Source organism: Zingiber officinale, chromosome 3B (genome assembly GCF_018446385.1).
Source record: "Zingiber officinale cultivar Zhangliang chromosome 3B, Zo_v1.1, whole genome shotgun sequence".
Classification (NCBI taxonomy): Eukaryota; Viridiplantae; Streptophyta; class Magnoliopsida; order Zingiberales; family Zingiberaceae; genus Zingiber; species Zingiber officinale.
This window is the reverse complement of record NC_055991.1, coordinates 7846190-7864108: the sequence shown is the minus strand read 5'-3', so window position 1 is coordinate 7864108 and position 17919 is coordinate 7846190. Positions and strand designations below refer to the sequence as shown.

General features: G+C 38.9%; 2 protein-coding genes across 2 annotated transcripts; both read left to right on the top strand.

Moving 5' to 3' along the window:
- The first annotated feature begins 55 nt into the window (after window positions 1–55).
- LOC122055772 (probable magnesium transporter NIPA6) lies at window positions 56–3844 on the top strand. The gene is made up of 9 exons (XM_042617384.1): window positions 56–398; window positions 492–548; window positions 628–718; window positions 813–973; window positions 1103–1230; window positions 1304–1441; window positions 2509–2601; window positions 2679–2793; window positions 3385–3844. The coding sequence occupies exons 1-9, from the start codon at window positions 242–244 to the stop codon at window positions 3513–3515; spliced, it is 1071 nt and encodes a 356-aa protein (XP_042473318.1). The 5' UTR covers window positions 56–241; the 3' UTR covers window positions 3516–3844.
- A 1284-nt stretch (window positions 3845–5128) lies between these two features.
- On the top strand, window positions 5129–5872 carry LOC122055773 (30S ribosomal protein S17, chloroplastic-like). Its single transcript, XM_042617386.1, has one exon. It carries the CDS (start codon window positions 5177–5179, stop codon window positions 5624–5626), a length of 450 nt encoding a protein of 149 aa, XP_042473320.1. The 5' UTR covers window positions 5129–5176; the 3' UTR covers window positions 5627–5872.
- Window positions 5873–17919: the final 12047 nt, after the last annotated feature.

Here is a 17919-nt window from a genome sequence, read left to right as displayed (position 1 = left end):
TTTTAGTCGTTATTTTTCTCCTTCTATATATATATTCTTGGACCATCGTTTTTTATCTCTCGTCATGTGCTTCGTCTCGCCGATTTGGTAGTCAAATAAGGGCAATTATTTTTTCTCTCTCCCATCAAAATTTTCGCCTCTCCATCTCTCTCTTTCTCGATCGAGCTCTGCGTGGATGCGTGGAGATCCTAGACTTGTGCCGGCCGGCGGTAGATGAACAACGGACGCCGCCGCCGGAGCAATGGACGAAGCGGCGCCCACGGCGGGGTCCTCCCAGATCTTCGCCGACAACCTCAAGGGCTTCATACTCGCCGTCGCCTCCAGCGCTTTCATCGGCGCCAGCTTCATCATCAAGAAAAAGGGCCTGAAGCGTGCCGGCGCCTCCGGCTCCCGTGCTGGTATGCGATCCGCCTTTCCTTCCTTTCCGGCGCTCTAGCCTCCCTCCAAAAAAATAATCGAATGAAGGAACGGGTTTTTGTTGGTTGTTTAAGGCGTAGGTGGGTATGGATATTTGTTGGAGCCTCTATGGTGGATCGGGATGGTCACCAGTAAGCCCTCCTTTCCTTCAATTGCTCTCCTCATCCTTTTTTTTGTTGTCTATGGAAAAATTGTTGCTTTTTCTCGCAGTGATAGTTGGTGAAATTGCGAATTTTATTGCATACATCTTTGCCCCAGCTGTTCTTGTTACACCACTGGGTGCCTTGAGCATCATTGTCAGGTAAGAGATGCCGAATCTCGAAGATCTAGGGGTACAGCTACAGCTTTTAATTAATATTAGAAAATAGCTTTCGGCTGAGAAATGGTGGATACAGTGCTGTTTTGGCCCATTTCATTCTGAATGAGAGGTTGCAGAGGATGGGAGTCTTAGGCTGCGTGCTCTGCATTGTTGGTTCGACAGTCATCGTGCTCCATTCCCCACAGGAGAAGACGCCGAGCTCTGTTGAGCAAATTTGGGATTTGGCAACCCAACCAGGTATGCTGCTGCAATAATTCTGTGCTTGGTATACTGTAAATATAATTTAGATGGTTTTGCAATCCAATCTCCCTTCTATGTTTTCATGTAAATTTGTATCTGATGCATGATATATTGCTTGTTTTCCAGCCTTTCTTTTGTACACAGCATCTGCGGTTGCAGTTTCCCTGGTGCTCATGTTACATTGCGCACCACGATTTGGGCAAACAAATATAATGGTTTACTTGGGTATTTGCTCTGCGATTGGATCTCTGACGGTAATGATTCTATGATCATTGTTGTGTTGGCTTTTTCTTCTTTTTGCTTAATTTAAATTCATTAGTTGTGCAGGTGATGAGTATTAAGGCCATAGGAATAGCAATCAAGCTCACATTAGATGGAATCAACCAAGCTGGCTACTTCCAGACATGGGTTTTCGCTATGCTGGCAATTTCCTGCATTGTAGTTCAATTGAATTACTTGAACAAGGTCCAACGTTGCTAGAACAAAAGTTCATTCACTTACAATACATTACTCACAACCAACTATTATTTTATTTCTCTCCTCAGTTGTTCTTAGACTACTCTTATATGTTGGTTTACTAAATAGCACTCCTCACAATTAGGTGGGTTGCTTTCAGTTGTACACTGGTTTAACCAGTCATGCATGCTTATATTCCAAATCACACTGAATTTCTGCTTGTTTTCTATTTAATTGTTCTTAGACTACCCATATATATATGTTTATAGGATAATACTCATCCCAATTACGTGGTTTGCTTTGATGCTTTCCAAGCTATACTGATTTAACCAGTAATGTGTATACTTCAGATCTGAAGAATCACTATTACTTGAAGTCACTTTATGTTTTCTTTTAATATGCACGTTGCATGTACTTGAGCATGTATGGCATCTGTCAACAAGTAAATTATGAAATCATATATAACCAAGGCGGGCCTCTATTTTTCTTTCCTTTTAGCATTGTATAGTTATCTCCTTTCATTTGATCAATTACTTTTTTTTTTTTTTTGGTACACCAAGCTTGATACACTGGCTTGTTTGTTCACTTACATTAGGTCCAGATCAAGGATACTTGAATTTTTATTACATCAGAAATAGCAATCTTAGGTGACTTCAGGACTAGATTATTGTATAAGATAACTTGTGGGCTTTCATGTAAATCATATACAAATATGGTAGATAGAGGACCACATCTTTTTTATTACCATTATTCTCTAGAAAAGCTGCAAGCGACTATAAATAGGTGCTAAAAAAACTGCAACTTCTGTATTTGGTATATTTTTTGAACAAAGCATAGACAACCTAAGTAAATAATAATACTGGAGATGAAGGAATCAATTTCTTATGTTGAGTTTTGTTGTATGAGTGCTGGAACTAAATTAGTTTGCATTAATGTATATTGCATTTTCAATTTGCATTCTATGAGAAAAAACTAATAAGATAATTTTCTTTCTTAAACTCTTGCTCACTTTAACAGTTTTCCCTATAACTTACCAACTACTGTGTTTTTTTCATTCCTTTTTCTTTGCCATGCAGGCATTAGATACTTTTAATACTGCCGTTGTTTCTCCTGTCTACTATGCCATGTTCACAATTCTTACTATATTAGCAAGTGCCATTATGTTCAAGGTACTTGATACAGAACCACTGGTATGTTTTGTTCCTTTATTGAGGTTTGCCTAATCCTCTCTTCTTTCCACATCCAGGATTGGTCTGGGCAAAGTGCAAGCAATATCGCATCTGAGATTTGTGGGCTTGTTACTGTAATTTCTGGCACCACAGTGTTACATTCTACAAGAGATCCAGATCCACCTTCCTCAGGTAATCTCTGATCACATAAGTAGACATTAATTGGCATGCTCCTTCAGACTAGTTTTTTTTTTCATTCAGCCAATGGCAGTTTCAACTCACTGTCTATATACTGTCAATGCCTTTTTTACACAATGCCATTTTGTATTTCGTACCAATTCACTTAGTGCATTTTTAGTTCATTAACATCTTGATATGTAAAAAAAGTTTTAGGATATTGTTAGTTATAGAAAGATATTAACTTCACAATGGATTTTTTTTACGTCACATTTGGGAATTTTTTGGGTTCTATTTTGTAGACTATAAGTTAAGACATAACATAATGAGTGAGTTCCAAGTGCTAGTTTTGCTATGATTAAAGCATTCATTTCCTCAAGTTGCATCTTTCATTCGCTCCAAGTTAATGCCTCTATTCATTATATGCCTTGGTCCTTTGTATAAACTTCTTGAATCTATGACACAAACATAACAGAGAATTCTGTGGATTTGAATAAAAGCTTATTTATGTACATCTTTGTTCCAATTAAGGAAAATTATATGCAACTTTTTTCTTCGACATATTCCCCATCCCCTCATCATGGAACTTTTTGTTTGAACTCTCAGATTTATACACGCCCCTCTCTTCCCAAATATTTTGGCACGTCCAAGGAAACGGTGAACTGGGAAAGTTCAAGAACGACGATCTGTTGTCTGGGGAATTTGTTGCTGTGGTGCGGCAGGACTACTTCATATAGTCTTACAACAAATGGCTAGTTCCGTTTCCACGCAAAGCATCCTAAAGCCATGCCAAATCTCTAAAGATAGTCTTGAATCCTTGAAGTTTACCTTCAACCACCAATGTAGTAGCCATGTAGATTTTTTGATTGTCGATCGAGTTGTTGATACCTATGATTATGCTAGGTTTGGACTAACCCTGGATATGATCAGAGTGGTGAGTGATTCCATATTTCCTTGTGTAATTTAGTTGTACAGTTGAAATTCGTTAACTCTCTCTCAAGGGAGTTTATGAACTAGTTTCATGTTGGCAAGTCTATTAGTTCTTATTGCAATGTCTTATCGCAAAGATGAGTCCTCTTCATTAAACCATTAAAAATTTTGTTATTTTTTCCGTTGAATTTTCATTAAAAGGTTTCGTTTGATCTCAAAAATAGCTCGTGTGCCTAAGCGCCCGAGACCTATCCTACAAGTCGGTGCGGGTATTCTAGGTATACTTAAAGACATTAGAAGAAAAATATATTGGCTAGTGATTCGAGATCTTTAGTTTTCTATCGGAAAGGATATTGAAAGTCTTTGCCCTTTAGTAAGTATTGCTTTAGAATGAAACTTCAACTAGGTGTGTTCATGTAGTTCAACTTATCTCGATTCGAACCACATTTGCATTGAATTTTGGCTTTGAGCAATCAAAATTTTACTTACAAAAAAGGTAATATTATGATTTCTTTTAAAGAAATTAAAGCAAATTAAAATTTTAATTTTAATTATCTATATTTCAATTTAAATATCCTCAAAACATTATCTATTTGATCAAATGCCTCATCCTAGGGATGTAAATGAACCAAACGATTCGTGAGTTATTCAGAGCTTGATTCAGTAAAAAATTCGTTCGAGTTCGTTCATTTAGTTTATCGAACCGAGCTCGAGCTCGATTTTGATCTTGATAATTTTATCGAACCGAGCTCGAGTTTAAGGATATTTGGCTCATGAGCTCACGAACATGTTCGTTTATAGGTTCAAGAGCTCGGCTTGTTTAAAGGGCTCGAGCTTGACTCATTTAAAGGGCTCGAGAACATGTTCATTTATAGGCTTGTGAACTCAGACTCGAGCTTGGCTCGTTTAAAGGGTTCAAGAACATGCTCATTTATAAGCTCGTGAACTCGGGCTTGAGCTCAGCTTGATTAAAGGGCTTGTGAACATGTTCAATGGTGTGTTGAGTTTAGAAGTTTAATATAGTAATTTGATATGTTTAATGATGTGTTGGGTTTATATTATTTTAGTTGTTAAATTTGTTGAATATTTATTCAAATGAGTTTTCGAGCTCGCTTAACAAGCCTGCAAAACGAGTCTTAAAACGAGTTCAAAAACGAGCTCTAAAACGAGTTCAAACTCGTTTAACGAGTTAGGTTCGTTAACTATGATAATCGAACTAATAATGAGCCGAGCTTGAACTGTTCACGAGCTTAGTAATTCCAAAACAAATTGAACACGAGCTTAATACTATTCGACTCAATTTGACTTGACTACTTCCCTACCTCATCCAAATCTACACAGGAAAATATAAAAACAAATAAATAAATTCATAAATAATAATAATAATAATAAAAATAATAAAAGAAAATATAAACGACCGTGGGCGAGAAGAGGGAGCAAAGCGGCTTCTGCCCTTATCCCTTCCGCCATGTCCCTCATCTCTTCCTTCCTCCACCTCAATCTCCGCCATCCGTCTCCCTTCCTCCATGGCTCCCTCCCTCCTCTACCCAAGATCTCACCTTTCTCCTCCCCGGCCGCGCGGCCACAGCCCCCGCCCTCCGCCCTCACCGTCAGGGCCATGAAGACCATGCAGGGCCGGGTGGTCTGCGCCACCAACGACAAGACCGTGGCGGTGGAGGTCATCCGCCTCGCCCCCCACCCCAAGTACAAGCGCCGCGTCCGCAAGAAGAAGAAGTACCAGGCCCATGACCCCGAGAACCGGTTCAAGGTCGGCGACTACGTCCAGCTCGAGAAATCCCGCCCCATCAGCAAAACCAAGGCCTTCGTCGCCATCCCCGTCACCGCCCGCAACGCCCCCAAGTCGGCCCAGCCTGTGCCGCTCGATCTCGATTTGCCCCCTCCAGAGTCTCAGGACTAACAGGGAAGCCCCGACATCACTCGTTGGATGTACTAAGCCCTTTGTTGTCATTAATTTCCTAGTGCATGACATGTTGCGGATTATTCTTGCCATCTCTAATGCATGGTGTTTCTTTACTGTATATTTTCACTTTATTTCAAGACTTGGCTATTATCTCTTCATGTGGTTGTTTAACATTGCTTACTTTATGTATGCTATTATGTGTGTGTCCTTGTAAGCTTTTTCATGTAGGGCATTTAAGTTAAATTAGGCCTCACATTGTTAAATTCAGCATATCTATGTAAGCTATTTTATGCTATATATATATATATATATATATACACACACACACACACACATCTTTTCTATTGAAGTTTAGAGGAATGTTTGTATGTGCATTTACTTTCTAAAACCTCTCCTAGATAAGGAAGACAACCACTCAGCGAATGACCCAGTCTTTTCTGTCTAATACATGCTGTGGAATAAGTTCAGATGGTAGTATGTTATCAATATTTAACTAACAAAAAATTGCAGTTTCTTTTAATCATATGTTATATTCTTGCATCTGATGTACAATTAACTTATATTTAGCTGGTTTTGATGTCATAGTTATGTTGTGATATGATTATAGAGTACATAATATGTAGGTTATCAGATCTTGATCTTTGTTTCTCTTTGATGCTCTGTTAGTCCTCAATCTTTGTTTAGCATAACTTATTATCATCATCAAATTTTGTTTGCTCCAAATATTTTGGTCAACTTCATGATGTTCTTTTGCTATTGAGTTTGTGCAAGACAATATTATTACTAATATGCGAATTAATTAAATTATTTCTCTTACATCTTTCACTTTAATAGATTTGACTATTGTAATTATAGGATCTATTGGTCATTGCTGAACATATCTATACCATCTCTACACCTACTTGCTCTCGAATACTTGTTTTCCTTAATCCAACAGTTTAGGAAAAAAAGCAAATATCCTTAAAAGTGATATATGATAGGTAACCATACTTTAATCTATGAATCATACCTGTTTAGGTCATCATTAGTAGTTACTGTTGGAACCCCAAGGTTGTTTTGGTGTGATCAACAAGTTAAGTTAGGTCCTGTGTATTTAACCTTGTGTCTAAGTGTGCAGGAGCTTAGGAACACAGGTACTCGAGTGGAAGACGCAGCTAGCGAGAAGGACGGCGTCCGAGGGACGAGAAGAGTACACCGGTGACGCGAAGGAAGCGCGGTGGTTCCGAGGGACAAGCCGAGCGGAAGATTGCTCGGGGAGCAAGAGACGAGTTAGCGAGAAGGTCCGAGGGACGAAGATCTGCGGATGAGTACGGTGGCAAAAGGAAACACGGCAATTCCGAGGGACGAGAAGCGGAGGAAGCACGCTCGAGAAGACCGGAAGTTGGGTTGGGTGAGCCCTTTTCCGGAGGCGGAGATCACCCAAACGAGCGGATCCGGAGCGGAAGAACCGGACCGAAGCGGGAGAAGCGGTCCCGGATGAAAAGTCAACTGTGTTGACTTTGGTCGGTCCGGACACGCCCGGACCATTGATTTTGACCAGATCGAGAATTATCTCGATCAACGTTGGGGATAAAATTTATCCCCCAGGGCCTGGAACCTTCAGGGCGCCACCAAGGCTATAAATATAGCCTTGGTCCGAAGCTCCATCAGTTCAGAAATTGTAAACAACACTTGTGTGCTTCCATTTATTAGGTGCTTACACTGCTGTAAACGAGGCTTCTCCGCCTGAAGGAGCTCTTAGTGCGATCTTCATCCTTGGATTAACAACCTCCCCGGTTGTAACCAAGTCAAATTCGGTGCCTCGTTTTTATGCTTTATTTTCTGTTTAATCTATTTTTTATGTGTTAGTTTAATCGTGCGAGAAAGGGTTGTGTTTGATTTTTCAGGGCTATTCAACCCCCCCTTCTTGCCGGCCGCATCGGTCCAACAAGTGGTATCAGAGCCGAGGCGCTTCAGGAGGACTAACCGCCGAACGAAGCAACAAGATGGCCGGATCCAACATCCACGCACCAAAATTCGAAGGGGACTTCGCTAGCTGGAAAAAGCGAATGGAGGTATTTCTTGAAACAGATTATGATTTATTAATAACAATGGAATTTGGCTATGAAGCACCAGAGGGCAAAGCAAGAAATCAATGGTCAAAGAAGGAGCAGGCTGACCACGTGGCAAACAAGAAAGCAGAATTTCATCTGCTAAGTGTACTTCTAACACAAGAAGTCAATCGAGTCGGTACCTACAACTCGGCAAAGGAGCTTTGGGAGAAATTCCTTGAGTTACACGAAGGAACATCCGAAGCCAAACTTGCAAGACGGGATTTACTTCATAACCAGCTTACAAACCTCCGATTTGAAGAAGGTGAAACAATTGCACATCTACACTCGACGATTCAGGAACGCATCACTGGACTTACGAATCTCGGAGAAGAGGTAAGTAACCGAGATTCGCTAAGGTATGCCCTAAATTCCTTTCCTAGAAACTCAAAATGGGCATCACTAGTAGATGCCTTTTACATTTCAAAAGATCTAGAAAAATTTCATTAGACGAATTCTTTTCAACTTTTGAAGTGCGTGAGTCAAGATGTGCAGGTCCGAAGGAGCCCAAGAATAATGTCGCCCTTAAAGCTTGACGAACCTGAGTCGAATCTTCTCTCGACGACGAGGAAATGGTAATGATGGTAAGACGATTTAAAAATATTTGTAAATCTAGGAAATCTAACCATCCGCGGGGAAGAAAGAAAAGAACCATCCGCTACCATTGCGATGAAGAAGGGCACGTCGAGGACAATTGCCCTAAACTGAAGAACAACGGAAGGACAAGGGTAAGAAGCCTATCCAAAATCGCAAGGCCCTAAAAGCGACGTGACGATACGTCGTCGAATCAAGTCAAGGAGTTCTCCGGGCTCGCGTTAATGGCGAGTCATCAAGACGACGATTGCGAATCAAGCTCTTCCGAAATGAGCATCGAAAGCATCAATGAAGGGGGAGCCACGTCCAGGGGGAGAAACCGACAACGAGATCGACAAGGTAAGTGAGGTACGATCTCTTCCTCCTAATAAAATGTTTAAATTCATTAAAATTTTAACAAAAGATTAAATTAGAAAATGAAAATAAAGACTTAAAAGCAATATTAGCTACATCTTGTCCGTTAGAAATGCTAGATAAATCAAATTTAGAAAATGAAAAATTAAAATTAGAAATTCAAAATTTAATTTTTCAAGTAGAAAATTTGAAAAACACTGCTTGCTCATCTAAAACCAATTTTAGAAGGTTCAATAATTTGAATTGGTATTATAGATATCACCAGGGACAAATTAAAAACATCTCTAGAAAATATGTCCCTAAAAACTTTTTAGTTAATCCAGTAGGTTGGAACCTATATTGGGTTCCTAAATCATGCTTAAATTAATTTTAAAAGTAAAATTAGCGCTTTAAGTGAGAAAATTAAATAAAGAATTTCTTTATGAGGCTTTGTCTAAGGAAGTGGTTGTTGCTCCAATAACCAAGAAGGCCTAGTGCCTCGCCACGACCTGGAAGCCAAAATATTAAAATAAATGTTTAATTAACTTACTAATGAAGCATTAATACAAGAATTAATTAGTGCTTGAAAAAGGTTATTCAAAACATTTTATTTACCTACTTAGAATTTTTTTTGGATTTTATTTATATACTTAGAAATATTCTCAAAAATTATTTTTTTCCTAAGTTAAGAACTTTTTTCTTGAAACTAGAAATCTCAGCTTTAATTACTTAGAAAATTTTTCTAAATTTCTTAAAAACTTAGATTTTTTTAGAAATACTTTTTCTAAGTCTTTAACCCTTAGATTATTTTTCTTGGAACCCCATTTTTTTTGTGATCAAAGGGGGAGAAGGGAAAGTATAAGTCTAGGGGGAGGTAGATAGATTTAATTTTTTTTCTATCTTTTTTCACTTAAATTGTAATTTAAGTTAATTTACTTAATTCAATTTTATGTCTATTTTAACCCTAGCTTAACTTGGGTTGATCACACTAAAAAGGGGGAGATTGTTGGAACCCCAAGGTTGTTTTGGTGTGATCAACAAGTTAAGTTAGGTCCTGTGTATTTAACCTTGTGTCTAAGTGTGCAGGAGCTTAGGAACACAGGTACTCGAGTGGAAGACGCAGCTAGCGAGAAGGACGACGTGCGGTGAGGGCGTTGCGGAAGAGTACACCGGACGAGAAGGAAGCGCGGTGGTTCCGAGGGACGGAGCGGAAGATCGCTCGGGGAGCAAGAGACGCGGCCACCAAGGGACGAAGACTGCGGATGAGTACTGTTGGCGGACGAGAAGGAAACACACGGCGCGAGAAGCCGGGAGGAAGCACGCTCGAGAAGACCGGAAGTTGAGTTCGGTGAGCCCTTTTGGCCGAGATCACCCAAACGAGCGGATCCGAGCGGAAGAACCGGACCGAGGCTGAACCGAGAAGCGGTCCCGGATGAAAAGTCAACTGTGTTGACTTTCGGGTCCGGGGCGCCCGGACCCCTCCGGGCCTCCGGGCGCCTGAACCATTGATTTTGACCAGATCGAGAATTATCTCGATCTGAACGTTGGGGGATAAAATTTATCCCCCCAGGGCGCCCGGAACCTTTCCAAGCGCTCCGACCAAGGCTATAAATATAGCCTTGGTCCAGAAGCTCTTCATCAGTTCAGAAATTGTAAACAACACTTGTGTGCTTCCACTGTTTAGATTAGCTTCTGTTTTTCTGTGCTTACACTGCTGTAAACGAGGCTTCTCCGCCTGAAGGAGCTCTTAGTGCGATCTTCATCCTTGGATTAACAACCTCCCCGGTTGTAACCAAGTCAAATTCGGTGCCTCGTTTTTATGCTTTATTTTCTGTTTAATCTATTTTTTATGTGTTAGTTTAATCGTACGAGAAAGGGTTGTGTTTGATTTTTCAGGGCTATTCAACCCCCCCTTCTAGCCGGCCGCATCGGTCTTACAGTTACTTTGAGGACCCTTTGATCTGACTCAAGTTTATCAAATCATTCTCGTGAATATGTTATGAGGCCTTTCCTTCAAATGTAAGATTTGTATTTAATTCATGCGATATCTATATAACATGCAGTATAGTATGCGTATTGGATAGTCAATTAATGCATAAGCTAATTGCTTTCGATGTTCTCTGTTTTACCAATCTAATTTTTGTTCTTTGTTGTCATCTTGATTATTGTAGGTTCATTTAGGGCAGGTAATTTCCATGTATAACACAATAGTCTGAATAGGGCTATGCAAAAAAATCAAGAAACTGAAAATCGGACCGGAACCGGTAGGTTACCTGTTTCGGTTTAATGGTTAACCGGTTTTTACTGGTCGGTTCGCGGTTTAGAATTTTTTTTTTTTACCGGTTTAATCGATAAATCGGTAAAATCGGGAACTGACTGGTTTTCTTTTGAGAATTTTTAGTTGGGCCTTAGTTAATTAGTTTGCAAAAAAAAAAAACCCCACCCACTCCACTAAGCCACTTACCCAAGCCCTATTATGTTACCGCTTCTCGGTTGGAATCGATTAACTGGCCGGAATTGGTTCAACCGGAATCGGTAGAACTGGTAAGAATATTGGTCGGTTAACCGGTTCTACATACAATGTGGTAAACCGGAATTAACTGGAATCGATAAACCAGTTAACCGACTGGTTGAACATGGTTGAACATGCCTAAGCCTGAACCATTTAGCTTATAGTCCGTGATTGTAGACATCACAGGCACAACATCCGTCACAATAGAGGGTTTATTTTCAGCCATAAGATTTTATCCCAAAGTTTGTGAAATAAGAGCCAAAGGAGCTAAAGCTGAAGGAAGACCAACTTCTCTGTTTTGTACAAAAAGAAGACCAAGATGTGGATACGGCTAGCAAAGCAAAGCAAACAGAGATAATACAAAAAATGAAATAAGATATAGGAGGAACTTAGAAGGGGAGCTTTGGCGCAACGGTAAAGTTGTTACTGTGACCAAAAGATCACGGGTTCGAATCCTGAAAATAGCCTCTTGCAAAAACCAGGGTAAGGTTGCGTACAATGAATCCTTGCTCGGGATCCCGCATAGCGGGAGCTTCGTGCACCGGGCTATCCTTTTTTATATAGGAGGAACTTAATATGTTGTTACCCTTTAGTCGTGATGTGAATGTTCAACAACACCAACGAGACAGATGACTATCATGAGCTTCTTACGTATCTCCTAACTCTGAGTCTGCTAAGTCACAAGTTCTCTCTGGTTCTGAGGTCTCCTCTTTACAAGATGTATTTAGTCGTATTCTCCATACAGAAAATACTGTACCTGTTCCGCTTAGTGGTGCTTTGGTAAGTCGCAACACAAATTATGAACTTGGAAGATCAACTAGTCACACTGGAAACAAAGGAGGTAATTCACAAAACTTTGGAACTTGAATGTCGAATTTAGGTGGTATTGTGTGCAACTACTGTCGTAAGCCAGGTCATACGAAGTTTGAGTGTAGAAAGCTTCAATATAAAAATCAACAAAAATACTTGGCCCATATTGCATCCACTAATGCCTCTGATAAAACGGTTCTTATCTCTACAGATGAATTTGCCAAGGTCTCAAAATATCAGGAATCACTCGAGCCTTCATCTCCCTTTGTCACTACTATCGCTGATTCAAGTAAATAAAACGCATGTCTTCTTTCCTCATCCTCTAAACGGGTCATTGGTTCCAGTATCATAGATCATATGACAGGTAATTCCAGCCTATTTTCTATTTTTCAATCCAAAACTAACACTTCTACTATTACTTCAGTTGATGGATATCTATCTTGTGTTTGTGGGTTTGACACAATTAATCCTACTCCTTTTCTTCCTCTATCCTTTGTCTTACATTTACCTAATTTATCCTTTAATTTGCTCTCTCTCAGTCAACTAACTCGTAATCTCAATTGCTGCATCTCATTTTTTTTTCCTGATCATTGCTTATTTCAGGATCTGTTGACAAAGAAGATTACTCGTAAAGGACATAAGTCTGGAAGCCTCCATATTCTTAATACACCGCTCACAAATTCTTTTGCTTGCTCAAGTGTCATTTCTTCTTTCGAGGCTCATTGTAGGTTGAGACATCCATCTCTTCCTTTACTCAAATAGCTTTGTCCATAATATAGTAAGGTGTCTTCATTAGATTATGAGTCATGTCAATTTGCAAAACATCATCATCTTAGTTCGAGTCCTAGAATAAATAAACGTGCTACTATTCCTTTTGAATTAGTTCATTTTGATACTTAGGGTCCTTGTCTTATCTTGTCTAAACTTAGTTTTAGGTATTTTATTACTTTTATTCTCATGTAACTTGGTTATATATAATGAAAAATCGTTCTAAGTTATTTTCTTTATTTTGTATTTTTTGTGTTGAGATTAAAACGCAGTTCAATACATCCATCGGTACTTTGCGAAGTGATAATGTCAAGGAATACACATTCGTTTCATTCCAATCTTATATAAGTCAGAATGAAATGCTTCATAAAACCTCTTGTGTTGATACTCCGTCCCAAAATATTGTGGCTAAATGTAAATATAGACATTTGCAAGAGCCCTTTTATTTCAAATGAATGTTCCCAAATATTTTTGAGATGATGTAGCTTTGACATGTTTTCTCATTAATCACATGTCATCCTTTGTTCTTTACGGTGAGATCCCTTACAAAATCCTTTTTCCCAACAAACTGTTATTTCCTGTTAACCCTAGAATATTTGGTAGCACTTGCTTTGTTTGAGATGTTCGCCCGCATATCACTAAATTAGATCCTAAGTCGTTAAAGTGCATCTTCCTTGGATTCTCATTTTCAGAAAGGTTATAGGTGTTATTGTCCCACTATTAACAATTATCTTGTCTCAATTGATATTACTTTTATGGAAGATACACCTTATTTTCCGTCCTCACCTATTCTTGTTCGATCGTGAAAGTCGATAGTGGGGGGTGAATATCGATCGAAAACATTCGTAGAGAGTATGCAGCGGAAAAGAATAAAAGCAATGCTAACACGAAGTCACGAACCAATTTACTTAGTTCGGAGCCTTGGTCGACTCCTACTCCAAGGCTCGCACTCGTCGAGTGCTTTCGTTGGGCAATCCACTAGCAGTTCGAAAAAGTTATTACAAATGAAAGTACAGGAATGCTAGAAAACGAAATACCGACAACAATTAAGGAAAGAGAACTTTAGCAACAAGTTGTCGGAGAAGCAGCTGTTAGAGTGTATACTAAAAGCCTAGCTTTTGTAAACATTTATTTTAGAAATAAAAGAATCACATTGGTCAAATGTCTACATTTATTTGTTAAGTGTAGTTGTTCAATTAATTTATATTGTAGATAACATGGTGTGTGGTGTCACACATAGAAGATCATGTTATCAGTTCTTTATAAATTATAAACAGTTGCTCACGACTAAGATGGAAAGGAACAAACCATTAGAATAATGGTAGTGTAATTAGGTATTAGTTTATCTTGACTAATAAATTACACTAGTATACTCTAAGTGTATTGAGTAGGACCATTTTAGGTAAGTTCTTTTTATACTGACTTAATAAAAGAACTAGACCTTAGTTATTATGGAAGTGTGTGCTCTTAATCCTAATATAATAACAAGCACATATATTTAGTATTTATTTCTTTAACTTATTAAAGGATGAGATTTAGCTCAATAATTCAAAAGGCCCGATAAGTTGGGAAATGATATTACCTATAGTGTGTGTTGTTGATTATAGAAGGAATCTGTGTCCTAATTATCTAGGTTGAGAATGCCCCCAAGAGGAGCTCATAAGGATTGTCATGTCAAACCCTGCAAGTGGATTTAGTCCGACATGACAATAAGGTTGAGTGATACTACTTTTGTACTAAGACATTAATTAAAGTGAGTTGTCAGTAACTCAATTAAATTAATGGGCATTCGATATCTTAAACACAGGGAGACTAACACACTCATAGTAAGAAGGAACCCATAATGTAATTTGAGATTGGTGCGGTAGTGCAATAATAACTCTATAGTGGAATGAGTTATTATTGATGAACTTGAGTTGTGTGTTTGGGGCGAACACGGGATACTCAAACTCGTCGGAAGGCCAAAACCAATTTTTCCTCTAGATTCCTATCGTAGCCTCATTAATGCCTTAAATCCACTCATGAAAAAGCTCATCTTGGTGTCCAAGAGAGGGTCGGCCCATGGCTTGGTGACGCCATGTGGCCGGCCACTTCCTCCTCAATAGGGTCGGCCTCTTGCTTGGTGCCCAAGCAAGAAGGGGTCGGCCACAATAATTCAAAATAGGAGGGGTGTTTTGAATTTTTAAAATTTTCTCTTTGTAGAAATCTACAAGTTTTAAAAGAGAGATTTTAAAATATAAAACTTTCCTTATTTGAATTAGGTCATATGGTTTAAAAGAAAGTTTAAAAGTTTTAAAACTTTCCTTTTTTAATCATCCTCATGGTTTTAGAAAAAAGGAAGAAAAGTTTTAAATTTAAAATCTTTTTAATTTTGTAACCATGTTTAAAAAAGGAAATTTTAGAAGAGAAGTTTTAAATTTTAAAACATGGTTTTAATTTTTAAAACTTTCCTTTTTTAACATCCACATTAGGAAATTAAAAGAGAGCTTGTAAAATTTTTATAAGAGCATTCCTTTTTTGCTTATAAAATTTTTACAAATTTATTTTTCCTTCCTATTAGGGCCGGCCACCCTTGCTTGGTGCCTAAGCAAGGTGCCGGCCAATCAAATAAACCAATCAATCATTGATTGGATGATTGAATCAATCAAGAGAAAGGAAAAGGAAAAATAAAAGGGGAAAAGAAAAAACAAGAGGAAGATTTTAATTTTTGTAAAAAGTCTTTCCTTATTTGCCTTGGGCAAGTAATATAAAAGAAGGGGAGAGGAGACCTCAATCACATCTATTCTTATTCTCTTGTTGGTGATCCTCTTGTGGCCGACCCTCTCTCCCTCTCCTTTCCCCTTGCTCTCTTTTCCTTGGTGGTGGTGGTGGTGGCCGGATTTTAGAGGAGGAAGAAGGCTTTGGGTGGTGTTCATCTTGGAGGATCGTTGCCCACACGACGTCCAAGGCGAGACGAGGAATATGACAGAAGATCTCGAGGTTATTAGCATACAAAGAAAAGATATAACTAGTAATTGTTTTCCGCATCATGCTAGTTATTTTTCTTTATAAGAATTCCAAACACAAGAGACATTAGATTCTAGTTTTTCGAATTCGTTATTCAAGTTTGTGTTTTTTTTTGTTTTTCGAATTTGTGATTCGATTGTTCCTTTTAGTTAAACCTAGAGTTATATAAGGAAATTAAATATTAGCTTTCCTTAAAAGGCTTTGTCTAGGCGGTGGTGGATGTTCTCATACCCAAGAAGGCCATGTGCCTCGCCATGCAGTCCTGGAAGCCAATTTTGAAAATTAATATTTAATTGAATTTATAACATAGGTGGATTTGGATCAATAGTGTTAAGTTCCGCTTGCGATCCAAGTCTAAACCATTAAGAACAGAAAAGTTAAATTTGGAATTAATAATGTTAAGTTCCGTTTGCGATTCCTAATTTAACTTCTAAAGAACACAATAGGTTATTAGGAAAGATTCGACACTTGTACAAAATTTTTGTACAGTGGAGCTGGTACGATCTTCCTAAGACTAACTAACAGCAGCATCGCAGGAGCACAGCGTAGTAGAGCAGTCGTTGGAAGACGTTGTTGTCAGTTGTATTTTGCTCCATGGCTTACCCTCCTTATATAGGAGGCTCCGAGCGCCCGAATCCTTTCCGGGTGCTTGGACTCTGACGTAGCCAGCCAACCAGAGATCTCCACGTGGCGAAGCGACGAAGTGATAGAATTTGCATTCCGGACGCTCGAACCCCTTCCGGGCGCCCGGACCCTATTTTCCAATAGCTTCAACTCCCTGCAAGAAAACGTTAGTCCGAAGGATAATGCAAATTATATTACCCTACAAAACAAAGTGTTAGCACAATTATAATAATCAAACAGAGTATTAATTAGATTCCGTCTCACCGAGATCGGAATTTAGTCAAGATCTCAACTTAGAGTTCCGAAATGGTTTTAAGTTGGATCGCCGTCTAAGTTCTCTTCTGGGAAACGCGTCCTCATAGTCACTCACCTCCAGTGACTTATCTTAACTTACCTGTCAGACGTCCGGTCAACCCTTCGACCCGTCTGGACTTCGTGCTAGCTATCAGGTCAGCTCGTTGATCTAGCTGGACTTCGTGCCAAACATCCGGTCAGTCCGTCGACCTGTCTGGACTTCGTGCTAGCTATCCGGTCGGCCCATCGACCTAGCTGGGCTTCGTGCCAGACATCCGGTCGGCCCGTCGACCTGTTTGGACTTTGTGCCAACTATCCGGTCGGCCCATCGACCTAGCTGGGCTTTTCCTGCACGCTAGGTCAAAACGTTAGATTATAATGAAACTAACTTAACCTACTTTGTCATTCATCAAAACCTGAGTTAGATCGTTAGTGTTAACCGCACCAACAATTCTGACTCGTCTAAGGGAGGATGATGATTTGTTGATGTATTATATCACATTCTCTATATCCGTCTCAGAATAGGCTCTTGTCAAGCCTCTTATTATTTAAGTCTACTCCAGGCATCAACCTCTTAATTCATGTCCTACACCTACTACTTCGTCATCGGATCAAGTCTCGAGCAATGATCTTCTTATTGTGTTACGTAAAGGTAAACGTCAGTGTACTTATCGTACTTCTTTTGTTTCTTATAGCAGTTTGTCGTTTTTCTTATATTTTTTTATTGCTTCACTTAGACCCTATTTCTATTCCTAAAATTGGCTCCGATGATATGTTAATTTTGAGAAAAAAAAGAATATCTTCTTTATTGAAAAGTAGACACAAATTAGAATCTATCTTAGCTATAATCAGTCTAATTGATAAATTTGCATAATAGACCTATATATATATTACCTAATATATATTATATATAATACTCACCAAAGTGCACTATTCCATTCTCTGTCTTAGACTTCTAGTGTTAAGTTGGGGCTTATCCTTCTCTTTTACCTCTGAGGCGGGGACAGAATGTTGCTATAAGCCTATTCTTGTAGTTATTTTTTATTACATTGTATATTACATTTTTTATTCCACGAAAGTCTAGACCATGATGGTGTGCAAATATGCAGTTTACACCGTATGTTTGATACTAGCTTGTGTTTTACTGGTTTCTCTCTTCTATCTACCTCACAGTCACATTACATTTTAATCTCATCTTTTCAATCATGTTATATGGATATTGGTTCTCTTGGAAGGTTTTTCTTTGAATCATTCAGTAC

Excerpts from the sequence above, each read along its gene's own strand:
- LOC122055772 (XM_042617384.1), top strand. The coding sequence starts at position 242 with ATGGACGAAGCGGCGCCCACGGCGGGGTCCTCCCAGATCTTCGCCGAC. Across the intron at positions 719-812 it reads GCCTTGAGCATCATTGTCAG|TGCTGTTTTGGCCCATTTCA; the intron begins GTAAGAGATGCC and ends TGGTGGATACAG. Across the intron at positions 2,602-2,678 it reads CAAGTGCCATTATGTTCAAG|GATTGGTCTGGGCAAAGTGC; the intron begins GTACTTGATACA and ends TTCCACATCCAG.
- LOC122055773 (XM_042617386.1), top strand. The coding sequence starts at position 5,177 with ATGTCCCTCATCTCTTCCTTCCTCCACCTCAATCTCCGCCATCCGTCT.